At 39.5% G+C, this 21235-nt stretch overlaps 1 protein-coding gene across 1 annotated transcript in view; it reads left to right on the plus strand.

Annotated features, from left to right (window-relative positions):
• The first annotated feature begins 2398 nt into the window (after positions 1 to 2398).
• Positions 2399 to 21235, plus strand: part of sez6b (seizure related 6 homolog b) — a 234341-nt gene continuing 215504 nt past the window's right edge. The window contains exon 1 of the mRNA XM_082502120.1: positions 2399 to 2495. Within this exon, the coding sequence (XP_082358246.1) occupies positions 2420 to 2495 (76 nt within the window). The 5' untranslated portion in view covers positions 2399 to 2419. The remainder of the gene's footprint in view (positions 2496 to 21235) is intronic.

Below are 21235 nucleotides of genomic sequence, written 5' to 3' on the forward strand. Positions count from 1 at the left end.
ATTGCGAGAGGAATCAGGGTCATCTGAGACAGCTTTAACTATATGCTTTATCAAAAAGGAAGGTTTCAAGCCTAATCTTAAAACTAGAGAGGGTGACTTTCTCACAAATCCAACCTGGGAGGTAGTTCCACAGAAGAGGGGCCTGAAGGACCCTTGGATCCCCAAGTAAGCAATTACATTTGCATAGTTTATTCCAGACATTTACTATGCTTTTTTAAAAGTATATAACAACAATAAATGTTCATAAGATGTTTTAAATTTCATCGAAATGATAAAGTATAAATTGATCATCTACGTAGTGTATAATATAAAGCTTAAAATTATACTATTAAAATTATTCCTGCGATCCCAGGGGCTATGATGTCAGAGTCACCCATGGCAACCTGGTCCTGGGTGAGGGACCAGAGAAAGAGCGATTCAGGTGACCCTTATGAGTCAAAAATCAAGGGAAAGGGTTACCGAAGCCCTCCCTGGAGGCAAGCCTGGGGAGGGGGTCCCAAGGAGAATGCCTGGTGGCCAGGCCTTAACCCATGGGGCTTGGGCAGGTGCAGCCCGAAGAAGAGACATGGGTTCACCCTCCCGTAGGCTCACCGCCCACAGGAGGCACTGTAGGGTTCGGGTGACGACCAAGGGTAGAGACCCTGGGGACCAATCCCCAGCTACTGAGACTTGTGATTGGGGCATGGAACATCACCTCTCTGGTGGTAAAGAAACAGAGCTAGTGTGTGAGATCATGAGCTCCCGGCTAGATATAGTCGGGCTCACCTCAACACACAGCTTGTATTTTGGAACCAGTCTCGTGGAGAGGGGCTGGACTCTGTCCCAGTCTAGAGTTGCCTTTGGTGAGAGGCACCGGCCTTGGGTGGGTATCTTGGTATCCCTTTGGCTTGCTGCCTGTACATTGACATTTTTCATGGCAGATGAGAGGGTTTGTTCCCTGCACCTTTGGTTCAGGGAACAGGTTGAGGGGGTGAGGGATGAACTGTCAACTGATCACCAATCAGCAGTGAGTTGGATCAGGTGGATGCTGGACAGACGTGGGATGCCTAAATGTATTGTGAAGGTATGCTAGGAATGCTCCTCGCTCCGCTCCTGTAACACACTCCTCTCCAAAACCTGCTAAGACAAGACGGGAAGGTCAGTGGCCTATTCATGAAATGCATGAAAGCAATATTTCTGGTCAGCTTCACTAAGTCAATAACTCAGCAATCCAGTGTCGACTGAAACTCATCCACCCAGTTAAGTAGTGGCCACTGACAAAGGTGATCAGCGGCAGCTGGTGAAGTAGATGGGCGACAGGTGTGGCTGGCTTCAGCACGGGAAACTCCTCTGGCCTGATGACGCCCACAAACTGGCATGGTGGAACACACACAAACACACAGGAGAGGAGGCGGGGGGAGGGAAGTCAGAAACAAAACACAAAGAAAAACATGCACATGGGCAGGTCGACCAGTAGAAACTGCCAGACCATGACATCTCAGCAAAAATGAAGTCCATAGACTTTATATAAGTGCAAGAAAATTGTAGTAATGTAAGGCTTGTGTATTTTTTTTAAAGAAAATGAAAAAACAAAAAACAAAAACAGAAACTAAAAAAACTAGAAAATAGAGGCAACACCCAGACTATAGTGACACGTCTGCACTGATACATTTAGCTAACCTCAGTACTCACACTTTGAATTTCTTTGAACACACAAAAGTTTAGACGCTTCTTGAGGGGTTTAGAAAAAAATGAATCAATAGAAGATAAAAATAATGTTCACAGAAGCTATCAAATTCCAATGATTTTCTTTCTTTTGATCATTATTGTTTCTCTTGGCATTATTTCAATTTAGAATGTAATATATTACCTTTTTACTACACTAGGGTTCCAAATGCAGGACTTAATGCAAAGGATCAGATAGCATATAAATTCATTAATTGCAACAAAACTAAAATCAAAATATAGAAAAATGTAGAAATTGCATGCATAATCATCAGTGATCTGACGTCAAACGTTCACAATTCACTTTTAGCCTTTAAAAGAATCACTGTCTTTAGACCAAACTTTGAGCTCCAACTGTTTTTCCTGTGTTCCACTGGATGACGCTAGGAGCTGTTCACAGTGCTGAATGCTCGGCGGCAGTGCTGCCCTGAAGAGGAGTCTCCTAGCAAGTAGAACACAGAGCGCTGCAACGGCAACAGCAGCTCTCTACAGCCTCCAGTCAGAGTACAGTCTGTAGTCTGTAGTCGTGTTGGTGGAACGAAAATAACAGCCCGTCGTCTGCTTCAATGAGTACGTTCAGACAGCAAAACCGGGCTGAAGTCACCCAAAGGAGCACGCAGTGTGTGTAGTCGTTGTTCGGCGGAGCTCTCGGTGCTTCGGTCCGTCGGAGGGAAAGTGCTGATTCCAAGGCTCAAGAAGCGCTAAACGGGAAAACATGATGAATGGGATGAGATATTATTTTCCTGTCCTGCTTGTTCTGGTGGCGGTGGTCAAAGACACGGACGCCAGAGGTAAGAACTGTTCAAATTATATTTATTTCGAAAAAGCTGTTCCCGTGTTTATCCCGAGTGCTTACATGGTTTTTCAGCCTTCGACTTCGCTTTCCAGAATTAGAGGCTTGGGTGGTGGATTTTGTCTTATTTTCGTAATGGACGCTTTCCGTTTCCACCGTTTTCCAGCTCCTCCATGTGCTCACACGGCTTACGAATAAAACGCACTGGTTATTGTGAGGAAGACACGAGTGCGTACAGGTTGTGGCTAAATTTCAGGTTTGATTGTTTACATTGCTGTCCGATAAAAACATGAGCAGCACAAATCTTAAAAGCCCATTAAAGTTGTCAATCAAGGCGCATTTTACATAGCAGAAAGCAAACTTTAATAACCGTTACAACTTAGTATATGATTCATTTATAAGTCCAGAGGCAAGCGGGCGGATAAAAATGCAATTTTCCATCCTCAACATTACTAACTAATTACAACAAATACATTAAAAATAAAATGTATACATTAATAAACAACGAAGAAAGATCGCATCTTTCTCAGTGCTCTTATCATAACAGAGGAATGGCTTTACAGCTTTCCTACATTTTTCATATTTCCCAACAAAACACAGAGGGCAACAAAGCATGGATGGTGTTAGACGTCTCCCCGGATAGAGGCTAGGCGACATTTCGCCTAATATTTTCTGAATCCCTAGCCCGATACCTAAGAATTGACTTATCAACACTGCCTAGTCTAAGCATTAAAACTGTTATCATATCATCTATATCATACATGCCTCTTTGACAGATGACAAGAACTCTATGAAGTAAAGAAGTTATCTGAGGAGAAGCCCCTGCTTTGTCACTCATCTTTTAATTAGACATGTCTGTGTAGGTGTAGCCGACACCGGCAGAATCCACATTTTTCGGATGATCGGAGTCAGATGCCTGTTTTTAGATCTATATTGTGATATGTTAGAAGTGTCACTTACTAAATAAGTAAGTAGAGTAGAGGATTCATCATGACATAGCTAGAATGAACTGCTCAGTGTGCCATTTGGTTTGAGTCTCATCTAGGAATTTGATGTCACAAAGTTAAACTGTTCCCTGTTAGACTGCTGCTACTGTCACCATACACACTTCCATTAGCAGAGCCGTGTACTAATTTTACACTACATAATTAGTCTTAGTATGTTTGTGTTTCCACAGCAAAATGAAATATAGACCAAGTGTGTTTTTGACTGTACTGCACTGCTAGTGTACAATTCACAGTTCTAAGGGTAAAAAGATAAGCTACTAAGTTGCTGAAAATATAAATATGTTTCAGAAAGTGTTGGTGGATATCTTCACACAGATTAAAGGCTCAAATACATATTTTTCTCTGTCAATGTCAAATGTCAAAACTCATAAAATTCGTATTTTTTGTAGAGTTACTTCAAGATAGAAGATTAATAACTTCTGTAGTGCTGTATACACTTTTGGGCTGACATGAAGGAGAAGAGACTTATGTTACAGTTTTTTGTTTTCTTTCATTTTGTGTTATTGTTTTTTCCCCTACAATACGTCATGAACATGGGACCTACTGAGGTGTTATTCCTGAGGAGTTTTTGTTCTGGGGCTGTAAGATGTCGCTGATGATTGCGAATGCTACTGGAGTGGAGGATGTGCAACAAGATTACTGATCTAAGTCATCAGTGATTTTAATGTTTTGATTGTCTGACATTTTTGACTGAGGTCAAAAAGAAGTAGGCAGAGAAAATTCAGGTCCACCTTCTCCTAAGTTTGTCCATTAGAGAAGACTTTATCTAAACAGTTTGAAGCTGTTAGAATTAGTTTGGGATCTGAAAAACTTTCTGACCCGAGCCACTAGGATTGAAGTTTTAATAGGTTCGAATCTCATAACAAAAGTCACAGTAAATTATTTGTGTAAAGTTATTGGAGTCTACCCAAGCAATGGAGTTTCATGGAATAAATAATGTATGGCCTGTTGTTGGCATGACTGACTGGTCTGACCCAGGATCCAGACCAGGATTGAATAGGTTGAATGACATATGCATCTAATTTGTCCCCAGAACTTGTCATCCAAGGAACTTGTTCTGGGGCTAAAGAGTCCCTAAAGGAACCATTATTATGTTTAAATGTTCTTGAAAAATAATCTAGCTCATAATTATGCTCATATATCTGATATTGACTAAGCAAAAATCTCTTTATTGAATTACATTGCTGGCAGTCATGTTTTCAGGTAATCAAAAGCTGTGGAAGTGAACAGTGAAAACCTGGATAAAAACAAAGTTTTATTCTGAGTGTGTAAAAATTTAGTATAACACAAAGTGTCTCATGCAAAGATACTTCACCTGACCTTGGTTGCTTTTGTGTCTAAATTAGAAACAATGAGTAGGGATTTTGGGGCTTTTAATTTGTAAACAGCTTTTTCAAAATTCTGTTTTTTAGCCTTTGATATATAGAATGCAGTATTTGGTAATGGTCAAGCTTAAATTTGCTTTTTTGGTGTAGTGCTCAATCTTGCGTCCTGAGGTAGCTTGTGACAAAAAAGATAAAAAAGTAGAGATGCTGTTTGATATCCCAGTAGGTTTGAAGAATGCTTAGTTTAATGCATAATTTGTAACAATCTAGCTGCTAGTGGTCTTAAAAAAGTTGTAAAGCTTAAGATTCAAGGAGATGTGGCACTTGTGTGTTTCGGTATTAACATTTTTTTAACCAATTGATTGGCCTGCTTTTGTAATATACGTAATATTCAAACATGTAACATTTCATGTTTTATGCTTGTATAGTACTGTCCATTTTACTTCCCTCTTCACCACTAAATTAATGAATCGGTTTTATGAGACGCTACTCTTGATCTAATAGACAAGTGTCACCCAAGGGAGGTGATACTTTATGTTAGTAATTGCTATCCTTGACCCTGGCTTCTGAAGTGCCAGGACCCTGCAGACGCTTTGTTTGGCTGCCACTTCTTACTATTCAAAGCTCTTCACTGTCACTGATGCACAAAACGGTGTGCTCTCAGCAAGCTTTAATGGTATGAAATAAGCCTTGCATGAAATAAACCTAGTGTCTTTTTGGAAAGCAGAATAGCAGAGGTTATAAAGTCTGTCTTTTTTGGTTCACTGTTGGCTTCAGGGATCATGCTTGTAGTTGACCTTGACCTTTCATTTTTCTGGAAGGCAGGCATTTTCTTTGCAGGACTGTGTTAGCACCAAGTTCTATTTACAAAACAAAATCCAGTGGTGTGTGTTACATTCATGTTATTACAAATCCAAAATACTTCAACATCAGTACGACCAAAGCATAACATACATTTTTGTGTCTTTTTTAGGTACATAGACAGCTATCTGTTTCTATTTATGTCTCTATGGTCTGGAAATCAATTTTTTAGGCTGTTAACTTCTTTGGGTTGCTCGTGTTTCCATTGTTAATACAGCACAAGTGTTTCAAATTACTCTGCATTTACAACTACAAAACAGTGTCAACAGGCATAAAGGCAGACACGATGTTCACTGTGATGTACAGAATGACTCAACAAAATCCCAATTTTATTCGCTCTGTATTGTTCCTTTTTTATATACTGAGCCAAAAATAAGCTGACAGTTATATTCTGTTGACATCTGCATACACGACGTTTTATATTTTCTTGTTCTTGTTCTTCTTCCTTTTCGTCCAGCCGGGACGGTTCACCACAGCTGATCATCTCCCACCATCTGACCCTGTCCCAAGCATCCTCTTTTGTGAACACAGCGTTTTATGATTCGGGTGTGAACAAGTGAATTTGAACTGTTTGAACCACAACTTTACAATGACTGTCCAGGGGATTGTTAGTCATTGTTAGTTAACAGTAAATGATTATTAAGTCAAGCTTAACTCAGTTTACTACTTATGAACAATGCCCATTATAAAGTGATAACTATAACTTTAATCTTGCCTAATGATAATTATTCCAATTTTAAGTAATTCAGTACAAATAGGAACAACCAATAAAGAATAAAAAAACATAGTTAATCAAAATGTGAACTATAACAAGTGGCAACAAAGGTGCAACCCAGAAACTACTATCAGAGTCCATGACCAATCCTTTTCAACCTTAGTTTATTCTGCACGCACCAATATATGTCATTCACGTTCCTTGTTTTGTCCTTGAAATACAGATTTGGCGTAAACCACTTAATCTGAAGCAATTTATTTGTTATAATATACAAGAGTCTCATAGCCTTTACCAGTAATTGCTTGCTTGGTTGTCATAGTGATCATCAAGTTATTTTTAATATGACCTAAGTTGACTTAAGTCCTGTGTTTTGTTTTTTTTGGCAAAAAATTATGGCATGACTTGCAAAATAGGTTTGAGATCTTGAATTTAAACATAAAGTGCAGCTACACATTGTACCCACAGCATCTCAATTAGTCAACATATTTTGTTAAAATTTAAAAGGATGTTGGTTTGGTTTTTCATTTGGTAATGATACAGAACATGGAGGAAGACAATACTTTGCAGAACTGGGGCACTTGTTAACAGATCTATCCCATATGGAAAAGAAATAGCAAAACATATATGATTTACTCATGAAAGTGGCCACTTTCTCATTACTTTCATATATATTTTTAGTAAGTATACAAAACATACAAGTTTCATTGTATAATTTTTCAAGGGATCTTATATGTGTTTTCACTCTTGTATGCTTTTCATACAAGTTTCATACAAGACAGATAAAAACTTTATAAGATTTATATATATCTTTTCCATATGGGATACTAAGGGAAAATTACAATGTGAAACAGCTCAACCTCTACACAATTAACACTGCAGCACATGTCAACAGTGCGGATGTACTATATGTCAGAGAGAAGAAGTAGCTCCATGACAAAGTAAATCTCTGACAATGTTGCATTTTCAGCTTTGGGCAGTTTTATCCTGAAGCTTAGACCTGAGCGATCAGTCCTGGTTCTACTTAATGTTTTGCCATTGCTACTACACTCACTGCTGATTGCTGCTCTGTTATTCTGTTATACTGTCTCTTTTCATGTAGCATTCTGTGCAGTTTAAGCACAATAATGGAAATATAACTGCAAGTAGTTGTAGACCTGAAATAGAACCTGTTTTGATGATGCCTCAGAGGTTTTGGGGTCAGACAGTCTGTCCTTTTTCCTTCAGATTACTACCCAGATAAATATGTTGGCCCTGGCTGACCCAGAGCAAGTGATGCCCTCAGTCCCACCCCCAGGGCCTGCTTGCATTGCCACTGCCTGTCATCATTGTCAGCACTCTGCTGGGAGAGCTGCCTGACACTAATGGCTGCTGCAAGGCTGATTGGGCTAAAGGGGCTTTATTATAGGCCAACAACAACACAGTGCACCAAACACATAGACATCACAGCTTTCAGGGTCTAAAGGAAGGGGCTGCATAGTGCCCTTGGCAAATAGAAGTGATCCAATTTTTAAACAGCACCCTTTTGGGGTGTTACCACACCCCAAAAGTTATGTTATATTTTCTCTCAGAGATGAATTAGTATATTTTGGGTTCTTACATAAGTCTTCAACGTGTGGAAGAGGATTGTACCTACACAACTAATACATAAAAACATAGAATATCTAACTGTTGGATGGAGTAGTGTAAAGCACACTGCCGTGGCCTCTACAGCAGTAGACATGTGTTCTATTGAGTGATGAATTATGCTTCTCTGTATGGCAAAAGTTAAATTTTTTCCCTGTGTCATTGTTAAGCTTTTCTTAATACCTTTTCCAGGGATTTTATAAAAAAGACAGACAAGAGCACTCAAAACTCCTTGCTTTCTATCTAACATTGACACATTCGTATTCTGATGAATTCACCGGAGAGCGACTTGGGGTTAGTATTGTGCCCAAGGATACGATGCAGACTGGAGAAACCAGCAACAGTCCAATCAGTAGATGACCAGCTATACTTCCTGAGCCATCCACAGTCACTGTGATGTCACCCTTTTGCCTTGATTTTGAAGCCTCAGTGAAACCTCATTTTAGCTCCTACTCTTAGAAGATAGAAGTTTCTATTTTTGAATTATCAGGTGACAGTACCAAGCTTTGGTCACAAGTGTCATTCGTTACATTCATACATGGCTGACTAAATCTTTTGCTGAATAAAACGGTTTCTTCCTTTCAGAACCTGTCCTCATTTAATTCATATAACTCCTTCAAATGTTTATAGGAACTATTTTCAGAAGTGATAAGAGACCCTTTCTTCCTTCTCTATCTGTATCTCTCTGCCTCTCACACACACACATACACACCCTTTCCCCACCCCCTTCATCATCCCTGCCACAGCAGAAAAGCAATTTGTTCTTGGTGTCACTGATCTGATGCAATCAGCACTGCTTCACGCTTTTGAATAAAGAAAAGACAGCGAGAAAGGACACTGTTTAATTAAAAGACACACTTTGGTGAATGTGATGATCATATAATTTAAGGTGGAGGACGTAAGGGTTACTTGTTCAACACCTGCGTAACAATTACGACTGATTAACCTATCCAAACTCACCCGTTGCACTCATCAAGAGCTATTCAGGGTGTTGAGACTACAATCTCCTTCTAATTGTCTCCCAGCCTTTTCCTCTTTAAAGCACTCACTTGGAAATGAGATTTATCAAAATTCACTGCTGCTCCCTCTCACAGGAAATAGCGGCTTTGGTTCTTTACATACAACTGCTGACACCTTCAGAGAGGAGCTGAGGGGGTGGAGAGGTGGAGCACTCTCATTTTCCCTTTTCTCCATCTCCTCTTCTCTCTTTGGATAGCAGTCCCTGTGAAGTGAACAGTGCTCTTGTGAAGTATTTACCCTCATCTCTGTCAATCAAAGCTGGTTTCCTAAGGCTGCATTCATCTGCTTTACAATATCTTTGGGTCCTCTCCAGTTTGCTATTTCCCATGACAGAGTCTCTGAGTTAAATTAAATATGATGCAAATGGCAGATGATGCATTTTGAATTGCATCTGCTTTATATGTCACCATCACATCCCACATCCTGACATCTCTGAATGCTGCTTCATGTGGCCTTTACAGAACATTCATGAAGAGTCACACATTGAGCTGAGAGTGTCTCTTTTGACTTTAAATCTGACAATAAAGAATTCTCTGAATCCAGTTTTGCACACAGACACAATTAAGTCCACCCTAACAGTCTGAATTTCAAACTGGTACATTAATCCTTAGCATGGCCTAATTGATAGCTGTCACTTAACATCAATCCAAGAGCACCTTGGGGTATTTCTTGCAAATCAATAGTCAGTGTCAGTCATATTTGGTTTGCTGCTATGCCTCAAGCAATCTATTTTGGATCTTGCACCATTTATTTTAGGTAAAAGCTACTTTTGGCTTCTCCCCTGTGTTTGACCTTCCAAAGGTTTTCACCAATGATGAACAAATTATTTACTTTATTTTAAACTGTACGCTCTACTTGCTTAGTGACACCTTGTCACTGAGCTTATACACTCAACAATGGGCATGAACATAGAGCAGAAATTCTGCTCCTTGTTGACATGTTAGCATCAAACAGTTATTGTCGGTTTGCAGGCAGCACCTTTTTGATGCCAGTTTCCCATTTCCCAAATTGAAGTCTGGTGACTGTGGATCACTGCACTCTGCTGGTTCATGTTTAAAAACGTGATGATAAAAGAATTTCGACGTGTTGCATAATCCTGCCCAAGCCGTTCAAAGATGGTGCACTATGGTCATAAATAAATAAATGTGATCAGCAAATGGTTGTGGTTTCCACTAAGAGGTTCACAACTCAAAAAAAAAAACAAGCAAACAAAAAACACACAGAGAAAAACTACATGCAATGCTTTCATCATACCTTACCATGAGAACCAATTTTTTCATTCTTCTAAACTTTTCCCTCATCATGGATGCTTTTGTTCTTTGCGACTATCCTGTCTAAACTCAGCAGATGTTTTTGTGTCTAAATCCAATCAGGTAAGCAGTTAAACCTGCATGAGTGGCATTAACATGTAGCCATATTTAAATTTTACCCAAAGCCCTTTTCTTCTTCTCATCCTTGGTTTTGTGATGGCTTGTGGAAGTGGGTAGACCTAAGGAGCAGGCAAAACAACGAGTTGTGCAAGAAAGTGGGTTATTTACAAGCTTCAACAGTGATGAAAAAAAAACTGAATTAAGGTGTGGCATATATACCTTTATGTGGCTTTCAGGGAGTCTGTAAAAGGGGAGAGGGAGAATTAGTAGAGGCAGGAGTACAGGCAGAGGCAAATAACTGAATATTTGACTGAAACATTCCTTGAAATCCGAAGAGTGTGTTTCTAAGGGAGGTTAGTTGCAGGGGTGACTGGAGCTGAGGTTACCAGAGACCTGTGGTTTAGATTGGGCAGGGAGAAGAGTTTCTGTCAGAGGCTGGCTGTATGGGAGAAGCTGCATGCTAGAAGGCTAGAGATGTTTTGCCTATGATCTGGAGTTCCACAGAGCAAGATGGGTGAGTTCTTTAGGTAAGTAGCTGGGGATGCACAGGCAGGAGTCCATGAATATCGGACACCATGAAGGAAGAGACAGTCTTGTGCAGAATCACAGTCACAGCTGAGCCTAAATATTAAAACATTGCTTTTGAGATGAGTATAAGCCCAGCTTAGGAGGAATGGCTTCACTCAAAGGTGGAGGGCCTGTAGCCTGACAGGTCTGACGCTGTGCAGTAAATGACCAGAGGTGGCAAAAATATATACATTCTTTATTTAAGTACAAGTGCAGATATTAGTATTAAAAATACTCTAGTAAAAGTTGAAGTACATATTCAACTTCTTTACTCAAGTAAAAGTGAAAAAGTAAAAAAAAATAAAATATTATTATTATTATTATTTTTTAAATGTTCACGGTGCACCATGTAAAACCGGTTAAAACCAATATTAACCGGTTTTACAACATTATACTAGACAGTATAATGTTAGTGTGAAGGTGGAATTCAATAAATGAACCTAAGCATCATCAGCTTAACTTCAAATTCATCTCTGTTACACTCAAGGTAACCTTACTCTGGCCAATGGCACAACAGCTACTTTGCACCGTTGACACGCTATTCTTTATTTTAAATTATTCATAGTAGAGCAAACTGACCTGTCTACGTCTTCAGTTCAATTCAATTAATTTTTGCTCAATAGTTTGTCAAGATGGCGCTTCCACTCTTTGCCAGTGAACTTACTAATGCAACTATGCTGGACATAAGGCGTTGTCTCCACTCCTATCTGGGATTCCAGCTCACCTTTCTCGCACCCTGGCCTCAGTCTCATGGCAAAAGCGCTTCAGAAGTTGGTGCAAGCGCAGTGGTCTGCTTGTGAAGCTTAAGGCGTACTTGGTGTGCCCTTCCCCGGCTCCTTGGAATGAACATGGATCTGTGCCCGTGGATCCCATTGACACCTGGCTGGTGCCTGTTGTTGGCTTGGATCAGATGTTCCAGCCGTGTAGGATCTTCACTCCTCATCTTTGTCAGTGTGGGGTTAACCTGCAGCTGCTGTGTGGGGTCTCACAGTCAGCCACAAATGTGCTGATTGGATTTGTTTTTGGATTTGTGAACACTAGATTGTTGAGTAATACAACTTTTATTTATCACCCAAGGACTAAATTTCCTCTGTATAGCTGAAACATGGTTAAGTGCTAGTGAGTCCAGCGCATTCACAGAACTTGCAGCGGATGCCTGCTGCTTTTTAAACTCTGCTCAAATATGGGGCAGAGGCCTAGCGGTTGTTGTAAAGAAGCAGTATAAATGTAAACCACTGTCCTTATCAACATCACCTAGTAGCTTTGAACTGCGTGTGTTTGAGCTGAGTCGCTCTCACACAGTGCTCTGTGTTGTGGTTTACAGACCCCCCAAATACAATAAGGACTTCTTAACTAATTTTTCTGATCTGTTGGCTGAAATTATGCCAAAACACAATCATGTCCTTATTTCTGGGGACTTCAACCTTCAGGTGTGCTGCCCTTGTCCTGCTGCAGTTGTTGGGTGCTGTCATGTTTTAACCCTTCCACTGCTGGACAGTTCTCTGTTGTTTTTAATCAGAACTGCAGTAATTCCAGTAATTCTTAAATCCAGATATGACGCTAAGAGGAAACACTTTGCTGCTATTATTCAGGCAAATTGATGTAAGCCTCATGCTTTATTAAAAACTATTGAGATGGTCCTTCATGCGCTGTTGGTGTCGAGTCTTTTCAGGAAATTTGTGAAAAATTTCTAAACTTTTTTATTGATAAAGTATCACGTGTGAAAGCGCAGATTTCCTATTCTGCTCTTGACCCTTCTATCCGTGTCCTTTGCTCTGCTACCAGTTATGACAGTTTCTTTGCTCAGCCTGCAGGAGTTGGTTTCTCACCTGAAGCCCTCAGGTTCCCTATATGATGCTCTTCCTCCATGATTTTTCAAAGAGCTTTTTACTCACCATAGCACCATTTGTACATTCCATTGTAAAAAGTCATTTGTCGTCTGGTGTTGGAGCTGTTGTAAATGTGCAGTAATTCAGCCTCTGCTCAAGAAACCTGCTCTTGATCCTGATATTATTGCAAATTACAGGCATATTTCCAAACTGCCTTTTATCTCAAAAACTCTTAAAAAGGTAGTTTACAAGCATTTAATGTCCTTTTTAGAGGAACATGGTATTTTAGAGGGTTTTCAGTCTGGTCTTAAAGCTTTACACAGTACTGAATCTGCCCTTTTAAGAGTTTTTAATGATGTGTTTTTAGCAACCGACTCAGGTGAATGTTATTATTGTGCTTTTAGGTTTAACTGCTGCCTTTGATTCAGTGGATCATAAAATTTAGTTTCTCGGTTAGAGCAGTTGGTGGGTGTTGGGAGTACTGCACTGCAGTGGTTCAGATCTTATTTGGCAGAGTGAACTTTCCCAGTGAAACTTGATGTTTAGGATGTTTAAATTTAAATATTACCTCTCTTCTTCCTCTCATATCTTGTCTTTCTTATCTTTCTCCATCTCTGAGTGAAGTTAGCTCTCATTCTTTTCGTCCAAGAGAAGCTGTACTTTTAGCTAGCAGACACACTGTGCAACAAACTACACATAGATAGTTTGTGTTTGCTGATGGCTGTCAAGGAGATAGAAATGTTGCATTTGAATTGACCAGAGTGTTAAAAAACATTACTCCCTTTATGTTTGCCTTTATGTTTCCACTTTTGTAGGGTTAGCTAGTATGCCAGTACCAAGTACCTGCAGTTGTTTTGGTGTTGGGCCAAACAAAAGAAAAAACAACAGCCCATTTTAACCCCTGACTATGGCGCATGGTTTTGCTTCTTTTATCTCTTTTTATGAGATGCCCTGGTGATTATTCGCCTTTCATGTGTTACTGTTTCGACTTAAACCGGTTTGATGTTTCAAGGCCTGCAGTGATGTGAAATACTAAATACAATCATATGCCTGTTTTGAAGATGTAAGGATCAGAAAGTACATATACTTGTTTTAAAAATGTACAAACTTAAAGGAAAAGGTTGTCAGAAAATAGCTACTCAGGTAAAGTACACATACCTGAAAATTCTACTTAAGCACGGTATAGTATTTATACTTCGTTGCTTCCCACTTCTGCAAATGACTTATATGCTGATGCATATTTTGTCTGATCTCAGGGATTTCTTTATGTCTCTTTATTTGTTAAAGAACAGTTTTGTCAAATTTGTTAAAAATTGTACTCTCTTTAGCTACAGAGGATGTCCAATCTCTCTTTGTTATTTTTATAGTTGACGAATATATAGCCTTCTCTTTGTCTTTTATCAAAATCTTACTCAGAAAACATCAACTGAGCAGCTTTGACAAGTTTGTAATCGACAGTAACTGCTTCTCATTTCCTGGGTGATTGCTCATTTCCTTCTCTGTCAACATCTCATCTGTCCATCTCAGCCATTGCTGCTGCCTCTAAGTCCAGTCCACTGGGTACTGGAGGCGCATTGATCCAGCAGCAGTGGCGCATGGCCATTGTTTATACAGAAGACAGGCCCTGTCCGCTCTTCCTTCATGCACTGGCAGACAGTGTACACCTGTCTAATTGGGGCTGGCTTCTTCTGTGCATACAGAGCCAAAGGCCTCTCCACAATGATTAGGACTCTGACAGCTTGGCTCTCTTTTAGATTGCTGCTTCACATCCAGTGAGCTGTTTTGGTGAGGAGAGGGAGGAGGGTCATAGTTTGTTGTTTAAAGGTAGACAGACAAGGGAAGTCGCTATTTTTGTGTCACACATTTCTGTTGTCCTTGGAAGAGAATGAGAGAAATAACACTTGTCAGTAAAGGCTGTGATAGTAATCCTCCTTTTTTGTCCACTAATTTAAATCTATATTCTAAAGGTAAACAGAGCTGCCTGGGTTGGCGGGGTGGGCAAAAACCGAGCTTGGCTAAAATCATGTCACAGAAAGGCAGAGTCTTGGTTATGGAGGAGGAAGAGAATAACTGAGCAGAGGAAAAGTGAGTAGACAAGACAGAAAAAGTGTGGGGCCCGCAGAGCCATTGGGGGGGTATGAAAAGCGAAAAAAACAAAAAATAAAAACAACGCTTGGGCACTGCTAGCACGGGGCTCCCACACAAACGCAAAGCAGGAGATGAAGCATCGCTGAATATGTTTCCAAACCAACTTCATTCTAAGCCAAAGACTAGAAAATATGGTGAAGCAAATCTTCCCTTTGGTTTCACCTGCACAAGTGCCGAGGTAAGTCTCCCCTGCTTAATTGCTTTTCCCTGCGTCGGGAGCAGTGCTGGGCTCTCCAAATCATGGACAAACAGGATCCCACATTCTTGATTTTTAGTTCACAAACACTTGTTGTAATGACTAACTAATCCTGACATTTTGGAGATGTTAGCTCTTTATACAGTAAAGTTACAAATAAATAATATTACTTTGGTTTCTGCCACTGTACAATTTCTCTGTTGCTTGATGCATCAGTCATAACAACAAAACATATTCTAGTCTTTACTTTATAATTCACAGTTAACCCATATGGAAAAGATATATATAAATCTTATAAAGTTTGTATCTGTCTTGTGTGAAATTTGTATGAAAAGCATATAAGAGTGAAAACAGATATAAGATCCCTTGAAAAATTATATAATGAAACTTGTATGTTTTGTATACTTACTAAAACAATGTATGAAAGTAATGAGAAAGTGGCCACTTTCATGAGTAAATCATGTAAGCCTTATATGATTTACTCATGAAAGTGGCCACTTTCATGAGTAATCACATATACGTTTTTACTATTTCTTTTCCATATGGGAATCTTTCATGTTCGTAAGTGGATACCAGACCCATGTAGAGAAAAATTAAGTATTTTCGTCTAGACATCCCAAAATGTGATGCCCACATATGTGGACGCCAGGTCCTAGGAGGTTAAATAAGAATTTGTTGTAGTGCTTCATATCATTATCTGGCTCATTGTGATTTTCATGAAGATAATCAGTGTGTATTTTGGTTAATTATGGATGCCAATGTAAAACTTGGAGTTTGCCTTGTTTTTGATCATTTCTTTATACCTCTACCAGTGACCAGTGAGTTAATAGCAAAAGGATTTTCACTATTTATTATTTAAGTGATTGTTTCCCATTATGTGACACTGACCTGTTCTCCCCTTTTGTTCTTTCTGGTATTGACACCAAGTTAATTTGTGTGTTCACTGCAGCCCTTAGAGAGTGTTCACTTATATAATTTGTTATTATTAAATATTACTTTAAGTTTTACTCTGAATTTTTGTTTACTGAACGTCTCGATCACCATTTGCATATTCTAACAGTTTCAAAAAGGACTGCATCTGGCACTATTTTTATAGCAGCTGGAAACTTTCTTCCTTAATTCCTAGTAGAGCTGGGTGATATGAGATTTTTTCATATCACGATATGTTTTTTTCATTTCAGGCGATAACGATATCTATCACGATATAAGCCAAATAACTATATTTGTAAGATTTAAATGTGCCGTTGCTCACAAGTAAAATGTGAAATAATCAGCAGCTTGTTTTTATTTAAATATTTATTTCCCATAATAAGTTCAACAGGGTAGATGTACTTAAGGAACATGAGACTTTTTCAGGTAAATAAAGGCAAATATTGCAAACTGCACAAAAGGCAGCCGCTAAAGCGTTTAAGTTTCAAAATAGAACAAACGAAACAGACTAAATTGTCAATTCCACTTAGAAACAAAATATTAATTCTAAAAATAAATCTTAGTTTGTTTTACAGAAGAACAGACAAAACTGACTAACTTTTGTCAATATCAAATAAACTGAGAACTAAAAGGAAATTCTCAATCTCTCCTTGTTGTATAGCTGAGCTTTTCAAACAGTTTTAACAGTTACTTTAGTCTGACAAAAGCCGAATGACGAATTAGCGCTTCCAGTCAGAGACTGAGGCTACGTCCACACGTACACGGGTATTTTTGAAAACTGAGATTTTCCATTTTAAAAAATAATCCCGTCCACACGTAAAGGCAGAAATGAAGGAAAACGCTGCTATGAACATGCCAAAGCAGCAGGTGGCGCTAGATTCCTAACTGTGCAGAAATGCTGGCCAATCAGAAGTCTAGAAGCCTCGGTGGGAAAAAGTAAACAAAGCTGGGGCATTTCAATAGGAAGAGGGCCATGTGACACATCAAACTTATTGGTAATGTCACAAGAACAACAATGGTGTGCTTGGTTTCAACGTAACTTTATTCTTTCATGAGTTATTTACAAGTTTCTCTTTGTTCACAGCCGTTGACATGTCGAAGAGGTTAACACGTGAGGAGTGGATCGAAATTGTGTTGATATCTGGTGAACGCAGTAACCGTGTCATTGCAGCAGATTTCAATGCAAGACACCCTAGAAGTTAACAAACAAAACCACTGCAATTGGTCTGACACTAACATTGGATGGATCCCTCAAAGACTGTTGGAACAACAAAAGTGATGGTTTGGTGTGGTATATGGGGCACAATGATAGTGGGTCCATTCTTCATCAATGGAAACCTCAAGGCCACTGGATATTTGAAATTGCTACATGATGATGTGTTTCCCTCTTTATGCACTGAAGCTGGCATGTTCCCTGAATTTTTCCAGCAAGATGGTGCACCACTACATTATGGGTGCCAGGTCCGAGCATTCCTAGATGAACAGTTTCCTGGAAAGTGGATTGGTCGTCGTGGGCGAGTTGAATGGCCCCCAAGGTCTCCCGATCTGACCCCCTTAGACTTTTATCTTTGGGGTCATCTGAAGGCAAATGTCTATGGTGTGAAGATAGGAGATGTGCAGCACCTGAAACTACAGATACTGGATGCCTGTGCTGGCATTTCTCCTGTGGTGTTGCTATCAGTGTGTGAAGAGTAGGAGAAGAAGGTTGCATTGACAATCCAACACAATGGGCAGCACATTGAACACATTATATAAGTGGTCAGAAACTTGTAAATAATTCATGAAAGAATAAAGTTACGTTGAAACCAAGCACACCATTATTTTTCTTGTGACATTACCAATAAGTTTGATGTGTCACATGGCCCTCTTCCTATTGGAAAAACAAAAGTTGTATCCAAGATGGCCGACTTCTAAATGGCCACCATGGTCATTCACCACCCATCTTGAGGAGTTTGCCCCCTCACATATACTAATGTGCCACAAACAGGACTTTAATATCACCAACCATTCCCATTTTATTATGGTGTATCCATATAAATGGCCCACCCTGTACTTATATAGGTATAGATATAGGTATACCTACTGGACTGGAAAAAACAAACAAATAAATCAAACAAACATATATAAATAAATAAATACAAAAAATTAGGGCTGCTGTCATTGCGATTAACACAATTAAAATTTTTAATGCAATCAACCCATCTGGAGCGCCGAATGACTCAAAAACCCTGAAATGTCTCTGTCAACGCATTTCGGGCAGTTTGTCCAAAGTTTGTCCATTCTGCTCTCCAGATGGGTTGAGCCAAGCAATTTACTTTAAGCTGAGAAAGAAGGCTCTCCAAGCTGCTGTGGGAAAACAATGTCTTATGAATGAGGAGAAAGAGACAAATCTCTACTGATGTGCAACATGCTTTATGCTCTCATTTTGCCACTTTAGGTATTTTGTTCCTCTTCACGGACATTATAATGATTATTCACTGTGCTGTTGAATGAGTCAGCAAAGATGGTTTGTGTTGTTAGAATGCAGAGTATATAAAAGATATTATAAACACACATAATGATGGGTTTTTCATTTTAAAGTACAGCTTTGCACAAAGTTCATTCAGTTGTATGGCAAAGGAGAGTTTGAGGAGAATGTGTATTAATCACTTACATGGAAATGAAAGGTAGAGATGAGGTTTTGAAATGAGTGTGTATAAAATGAACTCACCAAGTAAAATGCCACTGACAGAGCACCCCAGGCTCTCAGTCTTGCAGTAATAAACATAAAACAAGCAAATACAGGGCTGAGACACAGAACCCTGTCAGAAGAAATCAGCTGCATCATTATTTACCTTGTGAGTTGTCAGATGAACAACAGAAGAGCAGTAAGAGCTAAGAAAAAAAGTCACTGAAAAATGCTCTGCATTGTACATCTGCAAAAATAAAATGAATGCTTGAGTGCCTGAGGCATGCAAACCTTTGCGTAGAGTTGTTTTCCTACCTAACAGTAATACTGAGAGCATTCTCTGTCTTTAAAGACGCGCCTGTTAGTTTAATCTTTTTCACTGACTGTCTGAAGTTTCCTTGCAGCAACACTGCAACTTCTGTGTAGTGTTGCATGTCTGAATAGTCCAATCTAGAACTTTTCAGTTTTAGTCATACAGTATTATTGAATAAGATCTGTTCTTATTCAGAAATACAGAGGAAGTGCTGCTGGCTGGAGATGGGTACTTTGTGCTCTGAATGGCTAGTGGAAGTGAGGAGAACAGTTCTGCTCACCTACAGAAGTTGGCACCTGTTTCCATAAAGGAATCTATTCAAAACTCCCACATTGCAAATAACAGCCTGACAAACTTTTCCTCATGTCTGTTGAGTGAGTGAATTACACATCAGACATGAGGACAGATCACGGAAGCTAAAATGGATGTGTCAGAGAAAAATATCCTAATGATGTGCACGTTCATTGGATTATTGTTTAGGAAAATAATTAAGCTGCAAAATAATTAAAATACAGCGCCGCACCTGCTAAAACCCAGAATCCCTATTTTATATTTAAGTATAAAATGTGGTCACTAAAACCCCATAATATCTGCAGTAAAATACAGGTACTGATTGCATCAGAAAATCCAAAGCTTAGGTATATGAAACATCAGTCTCTTGTCTCAGCTCTTGTAAAAGTTCTGTACCACTGGCTACAAAAACAGGAGCCTTCTCATTCTTGATTTTGTTGTTTTCAATTGTAAGTAAAGTTACAAATATCAGATTAGCAAAGTAACTGCCAGTCTCCACACCTACTAGCAGAAGTCCCTAACAGGACTTGATCACCTTGCAGCACAAATGAGTCTCATCCACACCGGCTAATATAGGGTAGAACAATTCTGATCATGAAGCATATCCAAAAGGGTACAACACCATTGAAGTACGCACCGATTAATTGCCTCTCTACAAGCTGGAAACCAAACAGCAGTAGGCACGAGTCAATACATGAGCACAGCTCATGTATTGATGCATGAGTGTTATATGGTGTTATATGCATTGCAAATAACACCAGAGGACTAAAGCACCAGCTCCTTGTTAATATAGCAGTATACCAGGACTCTAAGACCAGGCAGAGCAATTTAAGAACTCCCATAATTGACAATAAGAAAGCATACAACCTAATACCCCATCACATGCATGCTAGAGTGCTTGGCACTGTACAAGCCTAATAGTGTGTCAGTCACTAAATCAACTCAATTGAACTATGGAAAACAACACTGGAGGCCAACACAAAGGTAATCACAAAGTCACCATCAAGTGCAGAACATGCCAAGGCGATATCCCCACTGTTGTTCTGCATAGGCTAGGATGCCCAAAGTCAGTTCATCATTAAGAGTGGCTATGGATATAGATTCAGCAATGGAGTGACCATCAGCCGCCTGCATATAGATGACCTCACTCCAGGAGTGAGTGAGATATTAACTCACAAGCATTTACAATGAGGACATAAGGATGTCATTCGGACTGGAAAAGTGTGGCAGAATGGTTGCAAAGAGAGGGAAGGCAATTCAGACTGAAGGGGTCAGAATAGCAGGACAATAACAATATCACAACTGACAGGACCAAAGAAGACTGTGCAAAGATGCCCCAAAGGCTGTTCAGCATTTAGCAGCAGGATGTAAGATGCAAGTTGGGAGCGTGTACATAAAGAGGGATGAAGTGATAGTGCCACATATGGATTAGAAGTCCTGATACGAGACGCTACCAAAGATGGTTGAGAACAAAATGCCTAAGGTCCTGTGCAACTTCAAGTTCTAGACATACAAGCAGCTGCTAGCATGCCAACTGGACAAAGTGGTGATTGACAAAGATCAGAAGACCACAGTTGTTATTGTAATAATAATCAATTTCAGGTTTTCCAAGCTATCTTTAAATTACACCAATTTGTTTATACAATTGCATACAAACATACAATTCATGAAACTAGGTCCCAGATACATGGATGGTAAATCGAATAGGACTCAACAGATAAACAGCGTAACTGCTGTCAATGAGTATGAAAGCTTTCCACAGTGAATTGCATTCATATGGTACTTTTCTACTCTTATTAATCGTTCAAGCTATACACTTACCTCACATGGTGGCCCCTTGATCGGAAGGTCGGGGGTTCGACTCCACTGAACAGC

Source organism: Aulonocara stuartgranti (genome assembly GCF_965226115.1).
Source record: "Aulonocara stuartgranti genome assembly, chromosome: 14".
NCBI lineage: Eukaryota > Metazoa > Chordata > Actinopteri > Cichliformes > Cichlidae > Aulonocara > Aulonocara stuartgranti.